This window comes from Manis pentadactyla, chromosome 1 (assembly GCF_030020395.1).
Source record: "Manis pentadactyla isolate mManPen7 chromosome 1, mManPen7.hap1, whole genome shotgun sequence".
Lineage (NCBI taxonomy): Eukaryota > Metazoa > Chordata > Mammalia > Pholidota > Manidae > Manis > Manis pentadactyla.
In genome coordinates, this window is record NC_080019.1 from 236,500,798 (window position 1) to 236,525,897 (window position 25,100).

The 25,100-nt window shown below is 51.9% G+C and overlaps 2 protein-coding genes and 2 long non-coding RNA genes across 9 annotated transcripts in view; 3 read left to right on the forward strand and 1 right to left on the reverse strand.

The window, feature by feature from the left end:
• Nucleotides 1-13,176: 13,176 nt before the first annotated feature.
• On the forward strand, nt 13,177-15,458 carry LOC130679467 (uncharacterized). Its single transcript, XR_008992412.1, has 3 exons — nt 13,177-13,779; nt 14,135-14,224; nt 15,327-15,458. It is a non-coding gene; the product is annotated as an uncharacterized LOC130679467 (long non-coding RNA).
• LOC130679466 (uncharacterized) lies at nt 14,782-18,813 on the reverse strand. Of its 2 annotated transcripts, none has more exons than XR_008992411.1 (2): nt 18,738-18,813; nt 14,782-15,915 (listed from the first exon to the last, which is right to left on the reverse strand). It is a non-coding gene; the product is annotated as an uncharacterized LOC130679466 (long non-coding RNA). The 2 variants fall into 2 exon arrangements; XR_008992410.1 differs by lacking the exon at nt 18,738-18,813 and adding an exon at nt 17,514-17,760.
• A 2-nt stretch (nt 18,814-18,815) lies between these two features.
• Nucleotides 18,816-25,100, forward strand: part of LOC118908390 (collagen alpha-1(I) chain-like) — a 57,783-nt gene continuing 51,498 nt past the window's right edge. For both annotated transcript variants that reach the window (XM_057488176.1, XM_057488178.1), the window contains exon 1: nt 18,816-19,324. In XM_057488176.1, the coding sequence (XP_057344159.1) occupies nt 18,816-19,319 (504 nt within the window). In that variant the 3' untranslated portion in view covers nt 19,320-19,324. The remainder of the gene's footprint in view (nt 19,325-25,100) is intronic.
• MAP4 (microtubule associated protein 4) overlaps nt 19,188-25,100 on the forward strand; it is a 182,089-nt gene continuing 176,176 nt past the window's right edge. The window contains exon 1 of one of the 4 annotated variants that reach the window (XM_057488124.1): nt 19,188-19,328. Coding sequence is in view for 1 of the 4 variants with exons in the window: in XM_036877685.2 (XP_036733580.2) it covers nt 19,449-19,525 (77 nt within the window). In the remaining 3 variants the exon portion in view is untranslated. Of the gene's footprint in view, nt 19,329-19,384; nt 19,526-25,100 lie in introns of those variants that run through there. The other 3 variants (XM_036877690.2, XM_036877685.2, XM_036877691.2) reach the window with 3 other exon arrangements.

The following is a 25,100-nucleotide window of genomic DNA, read 5'->3' on the forward strand; positions in this document are numbered from 1 at the left end:
CACCTCAGGTCCTGTTCAGACATTGTGCTCCCTCCTGGTTTGCATCCACAGTGGAGGCGTTCATCCTTTTCAAAAAGTTGTAAACTGATGTACGAAGGGCACCCCCATAACGCCCTCTGCAGTGGGTGCCCCATGCTTAGCTCGTAAAGCATAGAGGAGAGAGCAAGTCCTCGGTGCCAAAGGCACTCGGCCGCTGTTCCTCCCAGAGACAGTGAGTCTAGGCACTCCCACCCTGCCTCTGGCCACACAGCAGTTTCAACAGTGCACGGAGTATGCATGTATCTGCCCAGCTTGTGCGATCCTTGCCGTTCCTCTGACGTACCCTGTGTTACGGCTCCTTCCCAGAGGCAAGGTGCTCTGCTCCTAGTGGAAGATTCAAGTTTTGATAAGCCTGGACAAATGTCAGGTTTTATGGTGGAAATTGCCAAATCCTCTGCTTGTAATGTACTCTGAATATATTTAAAACCACATATAAAATGCTAATGTAGATACACTGCTCTTCCTTAGTCTTTGAGAATGAAATATTTAGATGTTTACACTCTTCATCTGTTTCTGGACCAAGGACTAGTTCCCTTGAAACCGTCTTCTGTTGGAGATGACAGCACATTTCCAGTTTGTGTATGAACTGTCCAAAGTCTAAGTACTCTTCCTCACGAGGGTTTCACTTGTCGGGTTCCTGTATGTTTACAACCACCAGAGAACTACTTCCTTTAATCAAGGAGAACCTCACATATAAAGGAGCAACAAACCTGCCCACTACAGCTTCATCTGCTCAGAACCGGGCTCTTATTAAGTTTACGTGGAGCAGGAACCGCCGGGTTATTACCCGCTGGTCTGCCTGGCCCAGTGTTCCCACAACCAACTTGCCGACATGCCTACTTAGGTCGGTCCGTTCCCAAGGATCTGGTGGCTCCTTGTTGCCACCAGGAGGAAACTGGAGTTCTGGCCCACATGCTAGCATGTGACTCCTCACCCGCCGCACGCATGGCAGGACTTCTGGGACGTTCCCCCATCTGAATTTCGGAGCTGGAAGGATGTATGAGAAGGAGCTCCCCACTCATAACGCACACATCAGTTTAGGACTGAAGCCCCTGCCTACCCCAGTGTGGCCACAGCCCTCTGGCCTCCCAGGGTCCCATTGTCCTATCGTCCTCTGGCAACATGGTCCTGTCTGAGGCAAGAAGATGCCAGTGGCGTGTCATGCTGTGAAGCTTCATGTAAATACTCTTGTGTGCATCCACCTGCTGCCCACTTTGGCTTTATTGCTCTGCTGATACATGGAATCATGTGAGGGCTGCCCTTCAGCAGGGACTGTGCTGCGGCTCCCCCAGGCTTGAATTACAGGGCTTTTGAAGTAGATGGTCCTCTGTGGCCATCCCATCCCAACATGGGCTCCGGGTCGAGATGTCCTTGGGTGCCCAACACCCACTTCAAGCTCCTGGTAGAAGAGCTGGTCTCTCTCACTCATGCAGCCAAGGATTGTGTTGGATGCTGAGGGTGAGGGGTGAGGACACAGGCTTCCCTCTGGGAGCTCCCCCACTGGTGGGAGCCGTACTCCAAGGTCAGGAGCACATGGGAGGCACACCCACGTCACAGGGCCTGCAGACCAGTCCCCAGGAGACCGTACTGGGGAGGAAGGGCCGAGAGCACACTGGGGAGCTGCAGCGGGGAGCCAGGAGCCTCCAGGACTTCCCAGAGCCACCAGAGCAGGAGACGTCAACTTGTTGGGGCGCAGGTTCCGATTCCTTGGGGCTGGTGGGCTGCCTGCGAGGCCTCAGGGCACCAGGGCACCCAGCCCTGGCAGGGCGTGCAGTTGGCAGTATGGGAGGCCTCCGCACCTAGAGCAAAGACCCCTGGGGCTGCCACTGGATGAGCTGGTGCCCAGCTGTGTTCTCCATAAGTGTCAGCGGCCCACAAAAAAGGCTGGGGAGCTCTTCCAGAGTGAAGGGGTCTCCAGGCCAAACCAGCCAACAGGATAAAGCACTGAAAAGAACATTTTGGGGACAGTTGACAAAATTGTTGATTAAGCTAAAATACTTAGTGTTGAACTTCCTAAATTTGATGAGTATATAAGGACATCCTTGTTCTCAGGATAAACACGCTAAATAACATCAAAATTAAGGCTAAGGATGGTGATGCAGCCTGTTTCCCAGCGGTTTTGTTAAAACAACAGAGCAGAACGATGTGGGTGTGAGAGAGGAAGGCGCAGACACCCGGATGGCCGGGAGGAAGCAGGGGGAGTGCTGACGATGATTCGGTAAAGGTCCTGGGGACGCTGTCCTGTCCCTGCATGTGTCTGTAAGAAAACACGGGGTTGGCAGGGCTGGCCTGTGTGGGCAGGGCAGCGCTGGGGTGTGCATCAGGGGACCGAATGAGGGATGGCCCAGAGAGGTCAGGCTGGTGGCAGCCCCTGGTCCCAGGCGTCCAGGTGGCAATGGGAAGGACAGGTGTGAAAGCAGGGTCCTGGCTGGCGGGGTAGAGGGCAGTAGGGCTGGGGCATAGACACGGGCTATCACAGGGCTGGCAGGGAGGCCACTGGATTACCTCACGGTGCTGGTGGCCTGGTGCGAGGGCCTCCCAGTCTCTGTGGTCCTGCGCCCAGTGGAGGGGCGCTGCATCACCGGCCCCAAGTCAGCAAAGGCCCCCGCCTCAGTGAGGGTATCACGGCCACCCCTGCCCAACCTGCTGGCTTGCTGGCTGCAGCCTCAGGACCAGGAGGAGCCAGAGGGTGGGGTGGGGACTCTACAGGGCCCTGGCCTCAGGCGCACAGAGCAAGGCCCAGGGGGAGGTGGGGGTGGGGGTTAGCAGTGTGTACTTTTAATACAGGCATCAAATTAGCCACTGTGGAAGAACATCACATCTCTCTTGGGTTTCTTAGCCTGGTTCCCTGTCTGTCTCACACAGGGCCAGGTCTTCTCAGTCTCCTCAGTGTCTGGCACCTTCCCCCTTGGGTGGTCCTGGCCAACTGCTAGACTCTAATCAAGAAAGGTGGCCTCTGTTTCAGCTCTGGCTCCACCCCAACTAGCTACGGGACCCTGAGTGAAGCCCTTAGCTCCTCTGGGTTTGACAGGCCTCTCCTGGGACTGACAGGCGGGGCGGCACCAGGACTCTGCTTCATCCCTGCACACCTGTGCTGTCCCTGCTGACACCTCTGGGGAACCCCGTGCTTCCAGCCCAGAACTTGTTTCTTCCTGCAAAAATGTGTAAGTATTGGAACCTAAAACTCAGTTGGTAGTTTAAGCCACTGAGGAGAGAATGTATCCAGAAGTGTGCTGGGGATTCGAAGGCAGTGGGGGTGGAAAGGCAGACAGAACACAGTGAAAAGGCCTGCCTACTTTGGATTTGAGTTCCAGAAGGAAAGTATAGGAGACCAGAGGTAAGGCCGTTTTTAAAGAAAGAATGCTTGATCAAAAACTTGAATCTGCAAAATCAAGAAACCCCAAGAACCCTAAGCAGAGTTTAAGAAGAAATCTACAGCTGCACACACAATGTGGGCCATGGGGTCTTGGGCTCACCACGTGTGGTGTAACTGGAAATCGCCCCCACCCCACCCCCGGGCAAGAAGAGCAACACTAACAGAGCAAAGCACAGAAGCAGGCGTTCCCACTGAGGGCTGAGTCGCGCGGCGGTGGGGCGGACACGCAGCAGCTTGGGAAACCATCCCAGGGCGAAGGCCAGTCCTGGGAGAACGTAAACATGCAGATCCCCATTTCATCCTGGTGCAAACGGGCAGGCAAGCTCACAGTCCCCACTGGGCTCTGTGCTCCTGGACACTGACTGCAGGACAACAGACAAGCTAACTTGTCCCCACAGCACCCTGAGACTGCCATTCAAAACCCGCCCGAGACCCTGCACGGAGCTCTCCACCGACGCCATCATAGGGCCGTGTCCAGAGGGGACTGGCCAGGCTAGGGAAGGTAGCCTTTGTAAATTGTTCTTTTAAGATATTTATAAAGTGTTGTGTTATATATTATTGCAATCTTCAGTATTTTTCAAGTACAAACAAGCAAAACAATGTGATTTTATTTTAAAACCTAGGCTGGCAGGTCTGGGCACCCAGCAGTTACTGGGCTTATAGCCGACACCTGTGGCTTCAGGGCGCCCAAAGGGAGAGGCTTCACATGGCTGCAGAAGAAAAGCCATTCTCTTCAGCCTACTTTTACTGTTTTTATCCTCCCAAGTTTAAACAAAATTCAAAAGTAATTCATGTTCACTGAAAAAAGAATAACATGGAAATACTCATGAATGTCTCAGCAGCCCACCCTTCTTCCTAATCCCACATCCCTCTGAAGAGAGAGAGCCTACTGATTGGTACTATCTGTATGTATTCCTCTCTCTGTACATATGCACTTTAAGCTATTTTTTTGATAAGGTGATTTCATGAATTTATCCTATATAAATGCTTACATGGGTTATAGTATAAGAATGCTTCACTGAAGCATCATTCATAAATATAAAAGCAAGACACATATATTACATATGCATATATATATATATATATACGCACAGAGAGGGAAAGGTTCTTTTTCCCTAGGTGGGACCAAGGCAGGGTGACGGGTCTGGGAAGCCCTGCCTGCCGAGCACGGCTGCGCCCTCCCTGTGGCTGGGGCTGCTGTGTGTGCCGTTGTCACTCCAATGCTCCCGTGGGAGGAGAGCATCTCCTATTTTTTTATATCCACAAATAATGCTTCAGTGAATGTCGTTGCACATACACAGAGTATTTACAGACAGTGAGCCCCTGTGCATGGAAGGGCCAGACCGGATGGTAGAACTCTTAACCTTTTTACCAGTCTCTTTGCCCTCTGACACGCCCCTGCCAATGTTCCCCCACCCCGGGCAGCCATGCGAGCCCCTGAGATCCAAGCTCTTGGTGCCCTCTCCTTCGTTCAAGCCTCTCCTCCCAGGAACCTGAACTATTTGCGGTTTTCCAGACACTGGCCACGTACTGTTTACACAAAGGGTAATACCACCCGCACAGAATGCATCTTTGAGAAAAAGGATTCCTGGGTCAAGTTTAGGAAACCCTGAGTTAAATGATTTCAACCTAGTTTCTTTATAGGGCTTCTCAGCACCCTTGACCTGCCGTCATACATTCAGGAGAGGTTGGAGCATTTTCGAAACCTATCTGGAAAGGGAGCTGTTTAACATGAGGTGGGCTGGCTTTGGGGTGTTGCTCTTGCTGATGCTCCCAGTGTACGATTTACCCCATTCACGTGTGCGAACACTGGTGGTCACCGAGGGGAATCATTTTTGGTTCTTGGCTAACAGCAGAGGTGGAGTAGGCATTTGCTCTCCAGGTTCCAAGTCCAAACTCTTAACTGACTTGCTCCCCATGCAGGACCCCCTTCTGGCTTGCACACGGCTGGGCCTGTTTGCAGAGAGCAGGCTGGCAGGGGAACTGGAAGGGGCCGTCTCCGGGAGCTTGGGAGCGAGGGGCTGGACGAAGCTTCGTGTTGGACTTCCCAGGCTTAATCCGGGCCACTGCTGCTGTCACCCCCACGGGAGAACGAGGGCCTAACCTCCAGGGCCCTCTCCCCTGCCTGCGCCCCCCTGCCCTCAGGCCCAGGCTCTGGCTGCGGGCAAGGTGGACGACAGGTGAGTCCTCCCGGCATGCTAGAGGGAGAGGGTGCTGGAGGCCAGGAGGAGAGAGGTCCCCGCAGGAGAGGGAGCGCCCTGAGGCCTGACCATTGTCTGCTTCCCTCAGGATGCAGGCCCACCGGCCAAGGGCGGGGCTCCTGAAGCAGGGAGCTGACGTCCAGCCTCTCAATACCTTGTTCACCTGTCTGTCTCCTTTCTCGGTAGAAGAACTTGCATGTAGGACATTTCCTTCCTCCAACACGAAGCAGCACTGGGCCATGGGGCCAGCCGAGGCCTGGCGTCGGCCGACTCACTGAGGATTGGTGCGGGCTTCCCCCGCCTTTGGTTCTGGATTGGGACTTCAGCTTCTGAACCCCGAGCCGGCAGTCCTTCTGGATGACTCAACGGAGCTAGAGTCTCATGAGATTGAATTCCTTACTTGTGCTAGGAAGCCCAGCTTTCCCTCTCTCTCCTGGGCTCCTGATGAGTCCTGAGCGAGTGGTTCAGAATAAGGGCTGAAGTTGGGGCCCCTGACTTAAGCCTGAAGAGCACGATGGCTCATCCCTACACCTGGGTCAGGACACCACCTGCCGCGCGTGTTCCAGGAAGGCGTGTGACTCCTGGGTCCCCCAGACAGGCACATACTCTCTGAGCCCAGTCCTCTCTGAGTTAATGCTGTGACTCAGCTGCAGTCCAGTCTCAGCAATCCTAAACCTGGGAGACTCCCTGTCTCCCAGCTCCCTGCACCTCCCCTGCCTGGCATTTGCACCTGGACCGGAAGCTGCTGAGCTTTCTGTGCTGGGTGCTGGTGCTCTGCGGCCTGTTCAGACTCCGGGCCGGAGCTCAGGGTGCTGTGTACCTGGGAGGGACTCAGTGGATTCTGGGGGAGCTGTGGGGAGGGGCCTCAGGCTCATAATGTGCACGATGTGGATAACAGCAGAAGGTTTGAGGATTAAATGACTGAACACACATAAGGAATTTAGCTCCAGTAAGTTCTCAAGGATCAAGTAAGATCATTATGAGCGCCTGCCTCAGGCTCTGCTCTCGCCCTCCCCACAGTGACAAAGCAGACAACATGGAGACAACAACAGTCATCTCAGGCCGAGTGCTCGTGGCCCCACGAGGCTGAGCCCATGGAGGGGCCGGGACTCCACGCAGTCAGCCAAGGTGGCCCCCAGCGGAGCTGTCAGAGGACGGTTCCGGCCCCAGCTCAGGCAGAGCTGCCTGCCCCCAGCCGACGCCCCACCTCAGAGGAGCCTGCCCTACCCATGGGCCCTCCTCTCCCACCCTCCTGGTCGGGGTACCATGGGTGAACCAGAGGCTGTGGATCACTTCTCAGAGGTGTTGGCCAAAGCTGGGAGTCAGCCAACAGCATTATTTACAAAGGATTCATCCAGCAGGTGAGTGTCTGCCATACGCCAGGCACGTGGGCTACCCCTGGGAAGCTTTGTCTGGGGCCTTCCTATTAGAGGCTCCTCTGAGGCGTTGGGTGCATGGCCTCGGGTGGCACAAAGGTGGCCTGCAGAGGGAACCCAGGTTCATATCTTAAGATCAAAAGAGAGAAGTCTACCTGCTCCCTTCCATGTGAGGGGGTCCTCACCCCTCAGGGCCAGCATGTCTCTGCCGAGGTCCCTTCTGCCCTGCTCCTGTCTTCCTTGGGGCTCTGTGTCATGACTCTGGTGTGATGCCAGGAGGGCACAGGTGGCCCTCCACACAGATGCCCATCCCCCCCAAGCAGCCTGGCATCTGTGTGAAGGTGGCCGAGGCTCTGGGCCATGTGGCCCTGCTCGCCCTTCCTGCCTCCCATCCAGCCTGGGTCCTCAGCGTCCTGCTGCGAGCCCCTGAGCATGCTCTTCCCTTTGGTGCGACACCTTTCCCTCCCTGCTCTGCATAGCAAACTCCTCTAGGCATCCTGGACAGGCAGCAGTGCCTCCGCCTCTGCCCTCAGGGGGCCGGGCAGTGCTTTCCTGTGGGTCTCAGCTGCCGCCTCTCTTAGTCTCGCCCGTTCTGCAGCCCCCAGTTCCTCTATTCTCAGCAGAGTTCACCTGAGAGAGGCTGCAGGGCTGGAGGAGGGAGCTGCGGCTCTTCCGGACAGAGCTGCGGGTACAGGACTGCCCCTGGTGCCAGCTCTACCGAACCTTTGTTGGCATGCTTGATGTGGGACGTGGGGCCTCTTGCCAAAGCCAGCGTCCAGCCAGGAGCCACATCTTGCTTCTTGGCTTGTACCCGCTGTGCCCCTGGGGGTGACTCTGCCCATGTGCCTGGCGGAGCAAGGCCAGGAGTCTGTGCACGGTGTGGCTTGTGGCCAGGAAGCTATCTGAGCTCCTTCGGCCATCAGGAGCTCTGAGCCCCTGTGGGGCATTAAGCTCTACCATAGCCCTGTACTATAATTAGGGCTAAGTGGGTATAGGTGCCCACCCACATTCAGCATCAAGCCAGGACACACATATCTGCTATGCTCTGGCTTCCCAGGACCTGTGAACATGTCCTGTGCTGGGTCCACCTACTCTGAGCCCCATTCCCCCAGAGAGAGCCAGACCTTCACTTTCCCAGCCTCCTTGTAGCTGGCCTCTGCCTATGACCTGCTCCACTGCTGGCAACTAAGAACCGGAGTGGACGGTGGCATAGCCCAGATGAGATACCTCGCCCTGGGCAGGCTCCTAGAACGCAGGGTGCGTCAGAGCAAGTGACTCTCACAGGCACGGAGGAAAAAGCCACCCATTGTATTCAGGCAATTACAATTACCCATCGCAATGTGGAGCCTCCAGAGTTGGCAGCTGGTTGTGGAGACTTGCAGGGAGGCCCTGCCTGACCCGTTTATGCGCTGCTCTGTCCTCCTGCAGTGAGCTGAGCTGTCCCGTCACATAAGCTGGCTCAGTGTCGGAGGGCCTGAGGTTGAGTCTGTTGCACACTGTTGAGCTGATACCTTAGGCAAGTCACTGCATCCTCTGGGCCTCTTCTTACCCTTGCCTTGGAGGGAGGAGGTGAGACCAGCAGCACACGTGGAAGAGCTCTGAAGATGGTCAAGCACCACCTGCACCTTCACTTCATTTTCTTTGAGTGCATTTCATAGACTGCAGTGTCAGCATACGAAAGTTCCTGCTGAATGGGTGAACATACGTGTCAGTGGAGGAGCCTGTGGGTGATAGGGTGGATGGCAGGAAATGCTTTATTACAAATATGGCAAGAACAAGGTCACTGCCGCTCTGGCACACCTCTAATCAGCTACTGAGCTAGGAGCTCATACCTCCTCTCATTTACCCCTGTGAGAACATGACTGTCATTTTACAGATGAGGAAACAGGCCCAGAGGTGTCCGGTCATTCGCCCAAGGTTGCACAGCTGGTGTCAAGCTGGGACTGTCCTCCACACTCCATCCTTGTCCACAGTTGCAAGCCTCCCACCCCTGTGCACAGCATTTCCCAGCTGTCTGGCCTGTGTCACCCACCCGCTCACCACTACATAATAATGCCATTTCCATCTGTTGCTTCAGTGCTCCTGTAACCCCTGGCTCAGGGCCACCACCTGACTCGGCAGGTATGGCAAGTCAAGGATGCTAGTCCCTGATGGCTGCCTCCTAGAAGGCTGTTTCCACGATTGCTGGTGCAGGGAGTGAGGGATTTCCCACACTCTGAACCTGTCTGAGCTGGGGTCTCCATAGCCCCTGTGAGTTTCCGCAGTGGGTCCACCCCACTGATCTTGTGCTGCCACCTTGGCCACCCCTGGAGGAGGGCCGCATGGAAAGCGCCCCTCTGCCAGCACCAAGGAGCAGGCCACTGCCACCACGTGTCCGCACAGGAACACACACCCAAGAACCTCCTCTACATGGTGTGGCCTGAGATTTGAGCCCAGAAGCTGCCTGAATGGAAAATACTTTCCCATATAGCAGCTGGGATGTCCCTGACATACAAGAAGCAAGTCTAGGTGTTTTAGACACTAAGTTGGCCATGCTGGGGAGCTGAACAGCAGCAAAGAATTGGAGTGCTTTCAGCTGGAAAGCCAGTGTTTGGGTCCTCAGTGCACTCCAACCGCTGTGCACATGGAGAGGATGGTACTGTGGGGCAGGATGGGGCCTCATCTGTGGGGACATGCCAGGCCTACTGATGCTCAGAGGGATGAGAAGCCCCAGGACTTTTAAGAGATGTAGGTCTGCCCTGTTTTCGTTCCCCCTGCAGGCTGCTTTGAGGAGTTTAATTTAACAGAAAGACAAATTAACAGCTCTGGATCAAGGCATAGCATCGGGGGTCCCTGTGGGGGAAGGTGCAGGTGGCAGGGCCTGGGAGGGGTCTGAGTTTGAGCTCAGCTGGTTAGTGCCTGGCTGGGAGCTGGGGCCCCCGTGAGCCCGGGCCCACACGGCCACCCCCTCAGCAGGGGCAGGGAGCCTTGGTGAGACGTTTCTCTTTAGAAGCCGCAGCTGGAAACCTGTCCGTGAATGTTCATGGCGGCCAATGCGGGAACTCCAGGCCTCTCCTCCGTGAGGGGCTGACCCGCCCCAGGGGGCACCACTCAGCAGCAAGCGGGGGGACCCTTACACGCTGTAGCACCACAAGCCTCAGAAATGTGATACTGATTGGGAGAGGCAGACACAAAAGACCACATGCTGTACATGTCCGTGAAGATGATGTTTTTAGAAGCAAAACTTAGATATGGGAGGCAGACCAGTGGTTGCCTGGAGCATGGAGTGGACATGGACGCCACAGACAGGCCCAGAGCCTTGTGGAGAGGTGGGAACGTTCCAAAACTGGATCGTGGAGGTGACTGCACAATTCTGTGAATTTACTAAAACTCGTCAAACTGTACACTTAACAAGGGTGAATTTTGTTTATACATCTATACATCCTGGAAGTCTTTCACGTTTGGCAGGTCTGTCCCTCCACCTCCTCCACACAGGGAGACAGGGCTGAGCACGCTTGCCTAACAGTGGTGTCTAAGTGTGGCCTCTGGGCCACCTGCAGCAGCCCCTGGCAGCCTGTAGAGATGCAAGTCTCAGGGTGGCCCAGCCATCAACCCTCCAGGCAGCAAGGACCCAGTCTGATGGCGGGGGAGCAGGAAGGCCATTTAGGTCGGGTGCCCACTGTGCGCAGCCACCTGACATGCCCGAGTTGCATCCTCACAGCAGCTGTGTGATGTCAGTATTATTGGCCCCATAGTGTAGACAAAAAAACAGGTTCAGAGAGGCTGAGAGGCTTGTCAGGTGGTAAGGTCACAGAGCGGGATCAAACACCCAAGTTTCTGATGTAAAACACATGCTTCAGTACGACCGCCCTTGCAGAAGTGACAACGCTCACGGCCTGGAAGAGTCGGGGAGGAGACACGCTGAGCAGAGCCCCTCAGGTCCTGCCCTGGAACCAAGCAAGGGCGTAAAGGAAGGAATGTATATACGGCCCTCAGCGAGGCCCGGTTTCCTCAAGGCTGAGGCAGCGGTCTTTGTTAAGATTATATTGTTTGCTCCTAAGGGTGGAGGGGTGGGGAATTTAGAACTAGCTGCTTGGACAGAAGCCCAGGACATCCTGGCTCGGCTCCCTGGGGATGCAGAGAGCGGAACCCAGGGCTTCTGGCCAGAGCCCGAGAGCCTCTGGGGACCTGGGAGGGGCTGTGCTTTCCAGATGCCAGATGACATAATGTCTGCAGATGCCAGGCCTGCTCAGAGAGCCCTTCCAAGTGGCCATAGGCGCTGCCCTAGTGTGGCCTGCTGCTCCGGGGCTTGGCTTTGTCCTGGAGCTGCTCAGGAAACAGGCTGACCAGCTGGGGCCCCCGCTTAAACCCAGTGCTGCCAGAAGCTTGGCTTAATGCCACATCTTGGGCGCCCACATGGGGTCACTTCCTGTGGTCTCTTGACTCTGGTTGCTACTGTCTGTTTGCCTGCATGACCCTCCCACACAAGGCTTACATCCCGTGCTTTTCCTACCATGATCCTCACTGACTGTTGTACCTGCTCAAACAGGGCTCTTCTAGCCAAACTATTCATATGGGCAGAGAGGAGAAGGGACCTGAAAGGCAGGGCCAACCCCAGAACTCGGAACCACTGGCCATGGAGCTATTTCATGATAGTCATCGCTTACTAACTTCCATGGGTCCTTGACCCTCACCAACCCTGTGAGCTGGAGGGTTTATGGCTGCTTGATTCACAGAAGAGCAACTTAGGGCCTCCAGAGTTTAATGGCTTGCTCCCGATCATCCACCAGTAAGTGACAAGGCAGGTCCGCATGTCCAGATTTGTTGCCCCCAGTTTCTCACCCTGTGCTTCATTCCCCATGATGTGAGCATCACCCACAGTGCCCAGACCCTGGGGAGGGGCCAAAGGACCACATGGAGCACAGCCCCTGAGAATGGATCTCAGAGCAAAGAGTGGGTGTTCTCCCTGCCCATTGCCTGGCCAGGGTCCACTCCGAGGCCTTCCCAGTCTGAATCGGGCAGGTGAGTCTGCAGCTTGAGCAAGTGAGCCCGGGGCTGGAGACACTGTGACCTGCCTTCCAGGGCCGCAGGCAGCCTGGGAACAGCCCTGAGGTCCTGCCCACTGTGCTCCTTCCCTTCAGTATTCTCTCGTTTTTTGCATGTTGTAGATAACAAAACCCACATACTGTCATGGTCGCCTCCTCTCCTGAGACAGAGCTGGAACATGATACTGGAGGTGATGAATGTTGCTTGATTGAACTTAACGAGGGCACACTGGGTGCGGGCACAGCTTGCATGCCATCTAACTGCTCACCGCTCAGAAGCAGCCAGGACCAGAGCCCAGAAGCAGCATCCATCCAGAGAGCATGACTCTTGTGCTTTTCAGGAAGGATGCTGGGCAACCCATGGGTCTCAGGAGTGGGACAGGCAGCTGCAGAACCTGGCTGCTGCATGGTGCTTCGTGGGGTCTCAGCCAGGTTCTGTGTGGCAGGGGCTTCCTGCCTTATGTAAACTGCTAACCATGACTCTGGGCAGTGTTCTCCCCTGGGCACCCTGGACAGCCAACCCAGGCTGCCCTGTCCTTCCCCGCAGGCTGGGTCCCAGACATGAGTGCCTGTTGCCTGGGATTCCCCTCTGATACAGCGCCGATCCCTGGCTGGGCTCTGGGGTGATATGTGCCAGGAGAGATGCCAGGAGATGGCAATTTCCCCACTGCCCAGCTTGAGCAGGGAGGCGCCTGTCCTGTCCTGTGGGGAACTCAGATGTGTGTTCCTGGCTGTGGCCTCAGACTCCCTGAGTTCATCTCCTCTGACTCACCTGACTCTTGCATATTTTTATTTTTTAAAAGTTATATTTATTTATTTTATTGAGTAAATTTTATGTGTAACACTAAGTTTCAGATGGACGTTGTATTACTTTGTTGCATTTATATATTGTAATATAATTGCTTATATTGTGGTATTAATCACATTACATCATTATAGTGCAATATTATTGTCTGTATTCATTATACTGTGCTTTTAGCTTGCTCCTTACGATGGACTTTTCAGGCCCAGAAAAGGTGCCGACCAAAGGCTATACCCCTTCTCTGTCCAGAGAACACAGTCGCCTACTCCTGCTCAAGGAAGAGATGGAGTCAGGGCCCAGGCCTTCAAGGAAGGCAGAAGCTATTGTCACAACCATAGAGGAGACCCGGGAGAGCCCCTTCATCGTCGAGAGCAACCGAGGCACTGATGGCAGCAGAAGGCTCAGGTATCTGGGCTGGAGCTGTGCTCAAGGCTGATCGTAAAACATTGTGAATAAAGATGCCCTGAGCATATCTGTGCTCATCTGTCCTCACACACACGCACCCATTTCTCGTAAGTATATGCCTAGCGAAGAATTGCAAGGTCATGGAGATGTCAGGTGATTAGGAACCTGGTGGTGCTGGCTCATGGTCTTTCCTGTTTTCTCAGCCACCATGGTGTTGCATGTGTCTCCCCGGGAGGCTCAGCCAGTCTTTGGTGTATTATGGCCAAGTCATTTACATCATGTACATTTCTTGAGTGCTAACTACGCACGTGGCACTTCGTATGCCTGTTATGTGAGGAATGAAGCATCCTCCCCAGGAGCCTACAGCAGCTAATAGGAGAGGCTATAAACATGATCATAATACAAGGAAGAAGGTGTTAGCTGGCCAAAATAAGGTTGAGATAAAGCACTGATTTATGATTGCCTCGTGAAAAGCACACAGCATTTTCACGAGGCAGTCAGAAAAAGCTACATGGAGGAGACAGTGTTTGGGTTCAGCTCTGTATGAGAAAGGCAAGTTAAAAAATGTTCATATATATATATATATATATATATAAGGGGTTCAGATATATATATAAGGGGTTCAGATATATATATAAGGGGTGAACCAGGTGAGCTTCATGGATGGAGGACAGGGTATGGGTAAAGCGGGGCTGTGAACACCTGCAGGGTGTGGCCCCTTGGGCCAACCCCTGGGGGCTGCCTGGGTGTGCGCAAAGGGTGCTGGTGAAACTGCTGTGCTGAACTCTGGGCAGCTGAGCTGGAGGGAGCACAGGCCCTTGGAGAGGGACTGTAAGGGACAATAATGTCTTCCTCATCCTGCACTGTGCAACAGATTATCTTAAAACTTGCTGGCTTAATTCCACAGGAAGCACGATCGTCTCTCCATCTCTGCAGGTCTGGAGTTCAAGGGTGGCTTGGCTGGCCACGTGTGACTCGGAGTCTCAGGCATGGCAGTCACGGTAGGCTGGGGCAGGGGACCCTTCGCCGTCTGGCAAGCGGGCGCTGGTGGCGGTGGGAGACCTCACTTCTTCCCCCAGCGGCTCCACCTGGGTGGACTTCGCAGCCGGAACGATCCCAGGGAAGGAGCTGTGGTCTCCTGAGGCACCTTCTGTGCATCAGAAGCAAGTCGCTGAGTCTGGCCTACATTCAAGCACAGGGTGTCTAACCTCCACCTTTGAAAGGGAAACATGCCAGACAATTTTTGGACTTATTTAAAACCACCACAGATAATCAGGGTAGGAAGGTTTGGGCAGAGCTCATGGGCCCTCAGGGCTGGTGGGACTCCAAAATTGGAAGATGGAGGGTGGGTTAGACAGAACTCCTGAATGCATTTAAATTTCCTGAGGTTGATATCTGTATTGTGTTCATAAGAAAAACCATTATTATTAGGAATACACACTGAATATTTAGGGGTGAAAATCCATAATATGTGTGGCTCCAAAAATATTACTTGTGTGTGGGTGTCCAGCATGTAATCAAGCAAATGGGTAAAATGTTTAAAAGAGGTGAATCTTGGTAAAGCGTCCATATTACTTTTATTCTTGCAAAATTTCAGTAAGTTTGAAGTTTATTTCCAGATGTGAAGTTTAGAAAATGTCCCCTTGCTGAGTCCCCTGAATTGAGGTTCATGTGTCCTGTGCCCCCAGGGACTCCAGGGACATGTAAGGCTCTTTCCTGAATATGAGTTAGTTTGTTCCAACCTGCCCGACCCTGGGCTCCAGGCTAAGTGAAGTGTCAAGGAGCAAAGGCAGGCATTTAAAAAAAAAAACTCCTTCGTCTTTGTCTCTGCCCAGGACCTCTTTCCCAGGGGGACACGCGCTAGAGGCTTGTTGCATTGGCCAGAGTTGCTTTCTGGCTTCCGGGTGGCTGGTGGCAAGTGCTGCACAGAAGGTGTGAGGTCCAGGTCCTGTCCCTCTCCTGCCAATCTGCTCCATGACACTGTCCTCCATATCCATAGGGTGAAGGGTTTGGACTACGGGAGTTTGCAAATTGGGAATCCAAGAGCCTCCGTCCCACAGGTGTGCTTGCCTATACAGGATTTTTTTTTTAATGTTCAATTAGTTGCTGACACTCAACAACCAGGATACTGTACATAGAAATTTGGCTCCATCTTCTCTGACCCCACTGGGCCCACATTTCCAGCAACTGGCAGCAACAGGCTAGAGGTGGGGCATGTGCCCTCCTGCTCCTCACCTGCTCTGCTGTGTTATGAAACCAGCTTCCTTGTTCATTTCTGCTTTGCCTATGGACTGGAAGATCCCAAAGGGCCTTCGGCCAGATCACACGTCTGGCCACATCTCATCTCCTCAAGGACTTCATATGTCAATCAGGAGGCTGGATGGCATGAAGATGGAGGTGAGGAAGTAACTGGAAGCCCAGATGAGAACCATCTCAAGCACATGTGTCCACAGAGGGCAGCTTCTGGTTCAAGACCTTGGTGCACCCAGTGGAGCTCCAGATGGGCTGTGAAGAGCTGGGTCAGGCTAGGACGAAACAGGGGGTTGTGCTGGGCTGAGGGTTCAGAGTGGAGGGTGGAAGAACTGGGGGGGATGCCCAGGGCCTGTGGAGGGACCTGCAACTGACGGCATCACTCAGAAGTTTTGGGGGTCACAGCTGAGGGCAGGTATGACTTGTAGCCAGGAAGTGGATTCTGCAGAGAAAAGGGGAAGATAAAAAAACAAAAAAATCAAGGTGTAGTGAAAAGAGCACAGAGCAATCAGCCACCTTCAGTCTGGATCCACCACTTCCTAAGAGTGGGCCTGGGTGTCACGGCACATGCCTGACTTTGTTACCTGCCCTGCCTACCTCAGGGTTACGGAGACCCTGCAGGACCCCAGACAAGGCACTGAGCAACTGTGAGAGCTCTGCCCCGCGTGAGACCAACTTCAGGAGCTATAATTCAGTTTTGAGATGCCTGCTCAAAGTGCACTTTGAGGGCCTGCAACCCACCCATTTAACAAATGGTGGATTTGAGGCCCAGGAGGAGAATGTACATGGCAAGTTTAGGGCAGAGGTGGGCATGGTGCTCTATTAATTTTTTAGTAGAAACCTCTTTGTGCTCCTGCTAGGGGAGAATGCGTGGAACCAAGCCAGGGAGGGAGAATAGGGGCCCCGCTCCAGGGACTTCCTGCTTAGGGAACATGCAGCATGTCCCATCGTGTCTACTCAGAAGGGACAGGCCCTTGTTATGACAGTCCTTAGGTCACAGGAATAAGGAAACATAGTGAACCTTGAGAGTAAGACCCTTTTGTCCCGAGTGAGATGAGGCAAGCCATGGGGATGAGACCCTCTGTTCTGTTCCCTGAGGGACAGGAGGGACCTGCCCTGAGGAGGGTATGACTTGCCCAGGGTCACACCGGGCTCCTGGTGGAACTGGGACTGTAACGGGGTTTCTCAACATGCAGTTCAGGGCTTTTACTCTATTGCCCAGGGGGGATTGCATTTCACTACAAATGACAGGAGACTAAGGTGGCTTACACCAATGGCGGTGTAGTGACTAATGTTGGCTTTAAGAGATAGGGGTTACTTTTCTCACTTTGCAGGGAGCCCAGAGGTGGATGAAGATCAGTGTAGCTGCTGAAGGATGTTAAGGACCTCATCTCCTCCTATGTTCCTACCCCACACCCTCAGCTCATAGCTTTTGTCCTTATTGTCTTAAAATGGCTGCTTCACCTCCAGGCATTGTGTCCACATTTCAGGCAGAGAAAAGAAATGCTGCTGAGCTGGTCTTTTTTAAAAGGCTTTACCTGAAATCTCCACCCAGTGAGGCACAGCCTTCCCAGCTGCAAAGGAGTCTGGGAAGGTGAGTGTTTTAAGTGTCTACTCCTATTCTATTCAAATTCTAATCCAGGTAATTGTATTTCCCTCTCCCCATGGCACTCCAACATAACTATTGTAAATAATAAAAATTGGTATGTAAAAATTGTGTGTTTATCTGACAAGCATTGGTGCCAAGAAATTTCAGCCAGAGAGCATCAAGATATCTCCCTATATTTTCTTCTTAAAGCTGTAAAGTTTTATGTTTCTCTATAGAAGCCTTACAAACCTACTGTCAGGTTTACTCCTAGATACCATATTGATTATATCGTTTTACTGGGGTAAATGAGATTTTTTTCTATTACTTTTTGTAACTGATTCTTGGTATATAGAAATGCTATTCCTTTTTGTATGTTAACTCGGATGAACTCTTATTAATTCTAATAGTTTTATGAAAACTTCCCAAGTGTTCTATGCAGAAAATCGTATTACCTATGATTTAGGATACACAGAGGAAATAGCATGAGGAAGGTCCTAAAAGGATGATCAAGAAACACAGAAGTCAGATAATGCTGCTCCTAGTGAGAAATAAGGCAGATGACAAGGCAGGACAGAGAGACAGCATCATTGCATAAGGTCTTGAATGCCATTTTCAGAATTTGAATGCAGTGGAAAGCCACTGAAGAAGTCTGTGTTAAAACTGGAGGAAAGTCTCTCTGGTGAGCTATTGGCTTCTGCTAGTCTGTGTCCTGGCCAACAATTTGGTCCAATTTTGGATGAATGAGTTTAACTAACGCATGCTTTTCGTGGGTAATAAAGGTCTTGGGTAGCCCTAAAATGTCTTATTGTGAGCTTGGGCAGCCTCAGGAACATCGCCGCTCTCAGGCATGGGACTGGATGTTTATTACTAAGATGGTTCGGGCGCTGAGACGCTGGGGTTTACGCTTTTCATCTGGAGCTGGAGGAAATGTTCTTTCTCTCTGGAGGTGCGGGAGCAGAATAAACCTGTGCTTCCCGGAACAATCTGTCGGGGCAGGTGCACCGCTCAGGGCTGCACTGAGGGGCGGGAGGCGCTGGGCAGAGCAAACGGAGGAGAGGGGCCCCCGGTGGCCGGCCAGGGAGCCGCGTGGCGCGCGGGCATCCCCTGGGAGCAGCTGTGGGGGCTCCGGGAGCCCGGCACCGGCATCCGGGGGCCCAGGGAGCTCCGCGGTCTTCCTGCAGCAGCGGCGGCGGCCGCGCTCGGTGGCCCCCGGGGCAGGGAGCCTGCCTTTCTCACCCGCGGCCCCTGTCCGGGTGGCCCTTCCTGCCGCCCGCCGCACGGAGTTCAGGCCGCAGTCTGGCCGAGGCCACGGGTGGGACCCAGGCCAGCCGTCTCGTCCTCCGCGCGCCCCGGCCTCCTGCCGGCCTGAGCGGCTCACACACGCGAGGAGGGGGCGACACTGAGGGACCGAGGGCTTCCCGCGAGCTCCCCCGGGGATGTGCGTCCCAAGCCCGTTCGGCCGCGGGCGGTGCTGAGGCCCCCGGAGGCAGCTGGCGGCCGCACACTCGTGTTCACCGACCCGGCGGCCGCGCTCAGCCTCCGGGGCCTCGGCACCGCCCGCGGCCAGCGCAGCCCTTTCCGGGGGCGGGTCACCGGCGGGAGGCCGCGCGGGAGCCCGACCGGAATGTCGTCGCCTGGCGGCTGCATTTCACCACAAAAAGGAGACTTGAAATTACCTCAGATATATTTCATTTAACCAAATATATCTCACCCTGTACTAAATTACCACCGTGTCATCAATATGGCAATCACGAATGGGCTACTTTATGTGTGTTGTATCAAGTCTGAGACACCCGGCCCTCCCAGCCTTCCGGCGACGCGGGCCCGCGCCCAGGGCAGGGCTGCCGGCCCGGTCGGGCTCCACCAGGAAGGGCCTCCTCAGCCAGCCGGGCCGAAGCCCGCGCCTCGGCGCAGGGAGGAGGGCGGCCGAAGCCCCCAACGGCCCCCGTGCGCTCAGCGGCCGCGGCGTGGCCGAGGGGGCGGGGCCAACGCCCATTGACCCGCCTCGGCCCTCTGCCCGCCCCCGCAACACGCTTATTGGCCAGAGCGGCGCCCGCGGGGTAGGCGGTGGCGGCGCCCCGCCCCGTCGCCTGCCCTTGAGAGGCGACGAGGAAGCGGCCGCCCCCCTGCGCCCCGCCTGCAGCGCGCTTGCGGGCCGGCTTTCCCGGCTCCTCCTGGCTCCTCCCGGCCTCCCCGGCGCTCTCGTGCTCCCGGCTCCTGTCGGCCCTCTCGTGCTCCCGGCTCCGGCCCCGGCGTAGCGGCGGCGGGTAGGCGCAGCGGCAGGCGGGCCCGGTGGAGCGGCGGTGTTCTCACGGCCCCAGGACCCCGCAGGGCCCGCCCGGGGCGGGAAAGGGCGGCGGCCGGGGGGCGCGGGGCTCCGCCTCGGGATGGCGGGCGGGGCCGAGCCTGGGTGCGGCGGGCGTGCAGAGCTGACGGTCGCTCCGGGGTTGTGCGGTGGGTCGAGGTGGGCCTCAGCGGGCGCAGGGGCCCCGGGCGGGTGTGGGAGGCCCGCGGGTGTGGGGAGGCCGGGCGGGCGCGGGAGTCCCGGGCTGGCGTGGGAGGTCCGGGGCGGGCGCGGGAGTCCCGGGTGGGTGCGGGGAGGCCGGGCGGGCGCGGGAGGCCCGGGCGGGCGGGGGTCGGCGCTGCAGCGGGCCCTCCACGCGAGCCTTCCCAGGCGCGGCGTGGCACCACGGGCTGTGGGTTCTGCGGCGTGTCTCTCGGCCCAGGAAGAGGGCGACAGCGCACCGCAGAGGAGGGGCAGAGGCCGGGCGTGGCGGGGCGCAGCTGCCCGGGCCGAGCGCGGGGACGCAGAGCGGCTATTTTTGTACTCCGCCGGAGTCCGAGCCGAGCTCCCGGATTTGGAGGGAGCAGTTGTCGCGCTCCGGCGGTGGCGGGGTGGCTGTTTGAGAGACAACATCGGAGTTGCTAAGCGAGAGACTGAACGGCTTGACCGGTACTTGGAGCTTTCTAACTTTGCTCTTGCAACTCCAGAGCTGACATCCCTCCTCGGGGGTGTCTCTTAAATCGGTGTGGCCCGATGGTCCTCATTACCTTTTCAAAGGAAGTGTTTTCACCTGTGTTATACTTTTCCTTTCAAACTTGGCTTAACAATTATAAAGCTGTCACCTTTTGATCATCTTCAGGCCTAGTTGTAGACATTTATTTACAGGTGAGCAAACTGAGACTGACAGGAGTAAGGTGAGATCCCACAGATCGTTAAGTGGCAGAGTTGGCATTACGCGCAGGTCTCTCTGGCCACCCACAGTAGTTTTAGGTTCACGCAGGGGTGACTCGGCGCCTGAGAATACATTCGTGCAAAATAAACTCACCAGACTGGTAAAAGAGCCACCTTAACTTACCGAAGGTAGGAAGTGCCACGTGCACAAGTGGAATTAATTGTCCACTGGCCGGGACACCTCCATTGTTGCCGGGCAGCCGTCAGGAATGAGGAGGCAGTGGATCACAGAGGTAGAACTAAGGGCACCGCTTGGTTGCGGGCGATGTTTCAGTCTAGCCGCAGAAGTCTGGTGAGTCTGTCCTCTCTCCCCATTGCACCAGCTGGCATACAGTGTTTCACAGTGCTGGGGGATTTAACAACACCTTTTGCCACTATGTTTTTAAAAAGCATATCTTGGTATATTTGTCATCCTAGCAATTTACCTGTATCAAAATTCCCACTTTGCAAATAGGGTTACATTACATATCGAAAAGTCATTTTTCCATTGTTTGCTGACAGTGAACGGAATGCTGGATCTTCATAAGTCTAGGTGGCTTGTTCTTATTTTTATTTTTTTGAGGTTATGAAGACTTACTAATTACATAATACTGCTTTCATGGGAGAGTAGGGCAGCTTTCTCAAGATTGTTCAAAACAGCTTGAGGTTGTAAAAGATACTGGGTTTTTGGTTATGGGGTGGGGTTGAAGATTGGTCCCCTGTGTGAAGGGGCTTGTGTAGTTTGAACGTCTCACCTACATCAAGTTGGGTGGCGTGTTAGTCAAAGAGGTGGTTCTTCCTGGTCTCGGCGTCTTGTTCTTTTTCCTGAATTTGGTGAGCCATTCTTGGGCTCTGCAAACTTTGCTGTTGAAACTTTGAATTTTTGGCGTTCGTACCTTCTTTCCTTCTCCTCCTTCTCTTCCTCCTTTTAGATTATGCATGGGTAGTTGATGTGTAGATTTGATATTTCCTTAAAAGCAAGAAAATCTGAAAGGAACATTTTGACCCAATGGAAGTCATCTTGGTGGTTCGTTTAATTTGGTCACTTTAATAAGGAGATCAAGTAAATACCACTGATTTCACTTAGTACTAAATGGCACTTACAGAACCAGGTTCCTGTGGACTTACTGCTAGGAGTGAGTGTATGAGCACAATTCTGGTCTAGCAAGGGGATAAAGCTAACTGATAACCCCATCTTCTGAGAGCTCTTTAAGCTGATCTCTCAACACAGACTTTATGGGAACTATTGTGTATGGCATTACAATTTTAAGTTTGAAGGGCAACCCAGTTTACTTACGTGATTCTTTATAGGTTGAAAGTTAATCTTGTCAACATAAGACCCATCTTATTAGTTTGCATGTATTTATATATTTTTTGAAATTTATTTAAAACTTTTCTTCATTTTTTTATGGCTTTACAAGGAAAATTAAGTTTTCTTTTTGAAAATAGTTTTAAAACCTTTTATTTTGAAATAATTGTATATTTACCAAAGAGTTGTAAAGATAGTACAGAATTTCACCTTCATCTAGCTTTCCTTAATAATGTCTTATATAACCACAAATTTATAAAAATGAAGAAATCAGTATTAGTTTAATATTTATTATTAATATGTATTAATATTAATTAACCAAATTACATATTTTCCTCTGATTTCCCTAGTTTTTCCACACCGATTCCCTTTTTCTATTACAGGATTAATTCCAGAATACTACGTTGCATTTAGATGTCATATTCTCTCAATTTCCTCCAGTCAGTCAGTTTCTTGGTCTCTCCTTCCCTTTCTTTCTTTGTCATCTTTGAAGAGTGGTGGTCAGTTATTTGTAGAATGTTCCCGAGTCTGTATTTTCTGATGGTTTCTCATGATCAGCCCGGAAGTTACACATGTCAGGGAAGAGCGCCATGGAGAAGGTATGCCCTTCTTACCATATCATGTCAGGGGATACCTGATAGGAACACGGCCTGTCACTGATAGATTAACTTTGATAATCTAAGGTAATGCTTGCCTGGTTTCATTGAAGTGACTATTTATCCATTTCCTTACATTATTTCTTAGAAGCTAGAAATGAGTCACCGTTTCTGGACCACACTCCAGGGAAAGGAAATTAAGCTCCATCTCCTGAAGAATTTGTGAGCATATGTTAAAACTGCCCACAGTAATTCACATTTTGGGGGAGATTCTATGAGGCTATACAAAGGTCTGATTTTTTCCTTAAAGTTTCATCCACTAATTTTACCATTTATGAGTGAAATTTGCCTGCAGCAGCAATTATTATTGTGTAGTTCTAGTGGTGATTTTCTATTACCCTCATTCCTTCTACTTTTATTTTTGGAATTCTTCTGGTAAGGAAGATTTGTACCTTTCTCCCTATTTACTTATTCATTTATATCAACATGGATTCATGAATATTTGTTTTTTTTCTTTGGGTTGTAATCCAGTGCTATGTTTTGTTGTTCAGAGTCTTTCAACTTTCGTCATTTGGCACCTCTGTTCTTTTGATATTTGCCTTTTTTTTTTTTTTGGTTAAGCAGTTTTTTGCTTTCTGGCACTCCAAGATGCTCGAGCCTCATCTTGTGTTTTCTCTGCCTCAGCCCTAGAATCATCCACTTCTCTAAGAAGCCCTGGTTTCTTTTATTGGAGAAAAATATTTAGAAAGCAAGAAACCAAGATATGGTTTCTAAATGAACTGGGTATGCTCACTGCTACTGGGATATCACTGCTTCTAGGCCCTCTTAGTGGACAGAGCTAGGAAATGTGTGTATGTATGTGTACTTACATAGGTAGTCACACATATCTGTTTATTTTTGTATCCATGAGTATCAAGCGTGAGTGCATACTTACTATTTTTCTGATTCTAATTCAGTCCTACAGAGTTCATCCCAGCATTCCCTTCCTTGCCTATTTGTAACTTCTTTCTCTGACAATGAGAAACTTTACTACTTTTTTGTAATAGATTTACTTATTTGTTCAACCTTAGTATGTGTAGAGTAGGACAATGCACTTTTAATTGTCACATAAATTCTAAAGCATTTTGCAGTTGTTAACTATTAAAATTATATTCCTGTAATACTGGTATTTGAAATGACTGTTTTTCAGTTCAGGTGGAGAAGTGAAGTCATTTGCCCTTGGCCAAACAGGAGGTGAGTGGCTATAGCTGGAATTGACAACCTGTTCTCACTCCCAGAGCTTCTGTCATCCCAAGCAAAGCACAGTCCCTTCATATCAAGTATCTTGACTATCAAGTCAACCTTTGTCTCTTCTTGGTGGGATTGCTCCTTTTAATTAAAGAAGTTCCTGGTTTTGGATTTTTAAAGAAAATTTTTGGCTGAGCAAGTTGGGAACAAGAATAATTCCTTTCTGGACTTCTTCCAGAATACTTGTAGAGTCATAGAATTGGAAGAGATCTCAGCAAAAGTCCAGTGCAGTTTTTTGCACAACGTAAGTGACTCTTCCAGCCCTCTGTGCACAAGATATTCCCCAAGATAGGGACTTCACAGCTGGTGGCTACCAAAAATTTGCAAAGTTGTTATTTCAGAAAGACTTCACTGATAATGATGTCAAAGCTGCCTCCCTGCATTTTTTATTCACTGGTTCTAATTTTGCTGTCTGCAGTTACTCCCGCTAGCTCCATTCTCTACTTTACAGCTATTCTGTGACGGTCCCATTTAAGTTTTTCCTTTTCCAGACTAAACAGTTTCTTCTGTGCAGCCATCTCTTACAAAATATGCTTTCTAACCTTTTCCTGTGTTAGGCATCATTTTGTGGGCATGCTGCAGTTTGTCAGATGTGGTCTGGTCCAGATCCTGTATCAGGTGGTGAAGTGCTTAAGGCAGTTCCAATGAGCCCTTCCCTCGGGGGAGCTTACCAGACTTCAGTGTCCATCAGTGCTGCTTTAAAATAAGTTTTTTTTCCTTTCAGTATCTACTTTGCAGTGTTAGTTTATACTGTCTGGTAGTAAGCTCACCTCTGAGGTTTTTTTCTCTAAAACTGCTATTAACCCAAGTCTTTGTTCTTGGTTGGTTTTTCTGAACCTGTTTTGGGACTTTTTACACTTGTTTTCTTGCTGTAACTCCAATTTCTGTCCGTTGTTTTCAAGGGGACTTTTGAGTCCTGATTCTGTCACCTGTGTCTTTGTTCTTCCTGTGTCTATAACTTTGATACGTTCTTTCTATATTTTTACTTGAATGGATTAAGATGTTCACCTTGAGAGTGCCAAGATCATATCCTAGTAGTGTGTAATTAAAAACAAAATCCATGCTTTATTTTCTCCTTACTTCTGACTTTTATTACTTTAGTATTTCCAACAGATATCTTGGTTCTGATTTTATGCTGTAGTTTGTGTGCAAAATTGAAATGAAAATGTTTTATATCTTACTATTCAGAATGCACAGCCAGTTCTTTCTAATGGTAGCTATTGATTATTGATTGAAGCAAGGTTTTATGATTCTTTTTTATATTACAAAGTACTGGTTCTGACTCACAAATGATTCACATGTAAAATAGTTACAGCTTCTATCTCATTATTTACCCCCCCCACTGCACACACACCTACTGAGACTGGTGTGGAAAAACAAAGTTTTAGAGAGTATATAGAGTCTAAGTGAAGAAAAATTTAGGGGAAATTGAGGATAGATGGTGAGTGGATGTAGAGTTTTAAGACAAATGTTGCCCCGTCTCTCTGAGCTTTTTTTTTTTTTTTAAACTCTGGAATTCTCAATCAGATACACATTTGGGTTAACCGATTTTTTCTTTTAGGAATAGAAATACCCTGGTAGGATTCAAGAGCTTCTTTCATTAATTTTCTTACCAGTAGAACATGTTGTTACT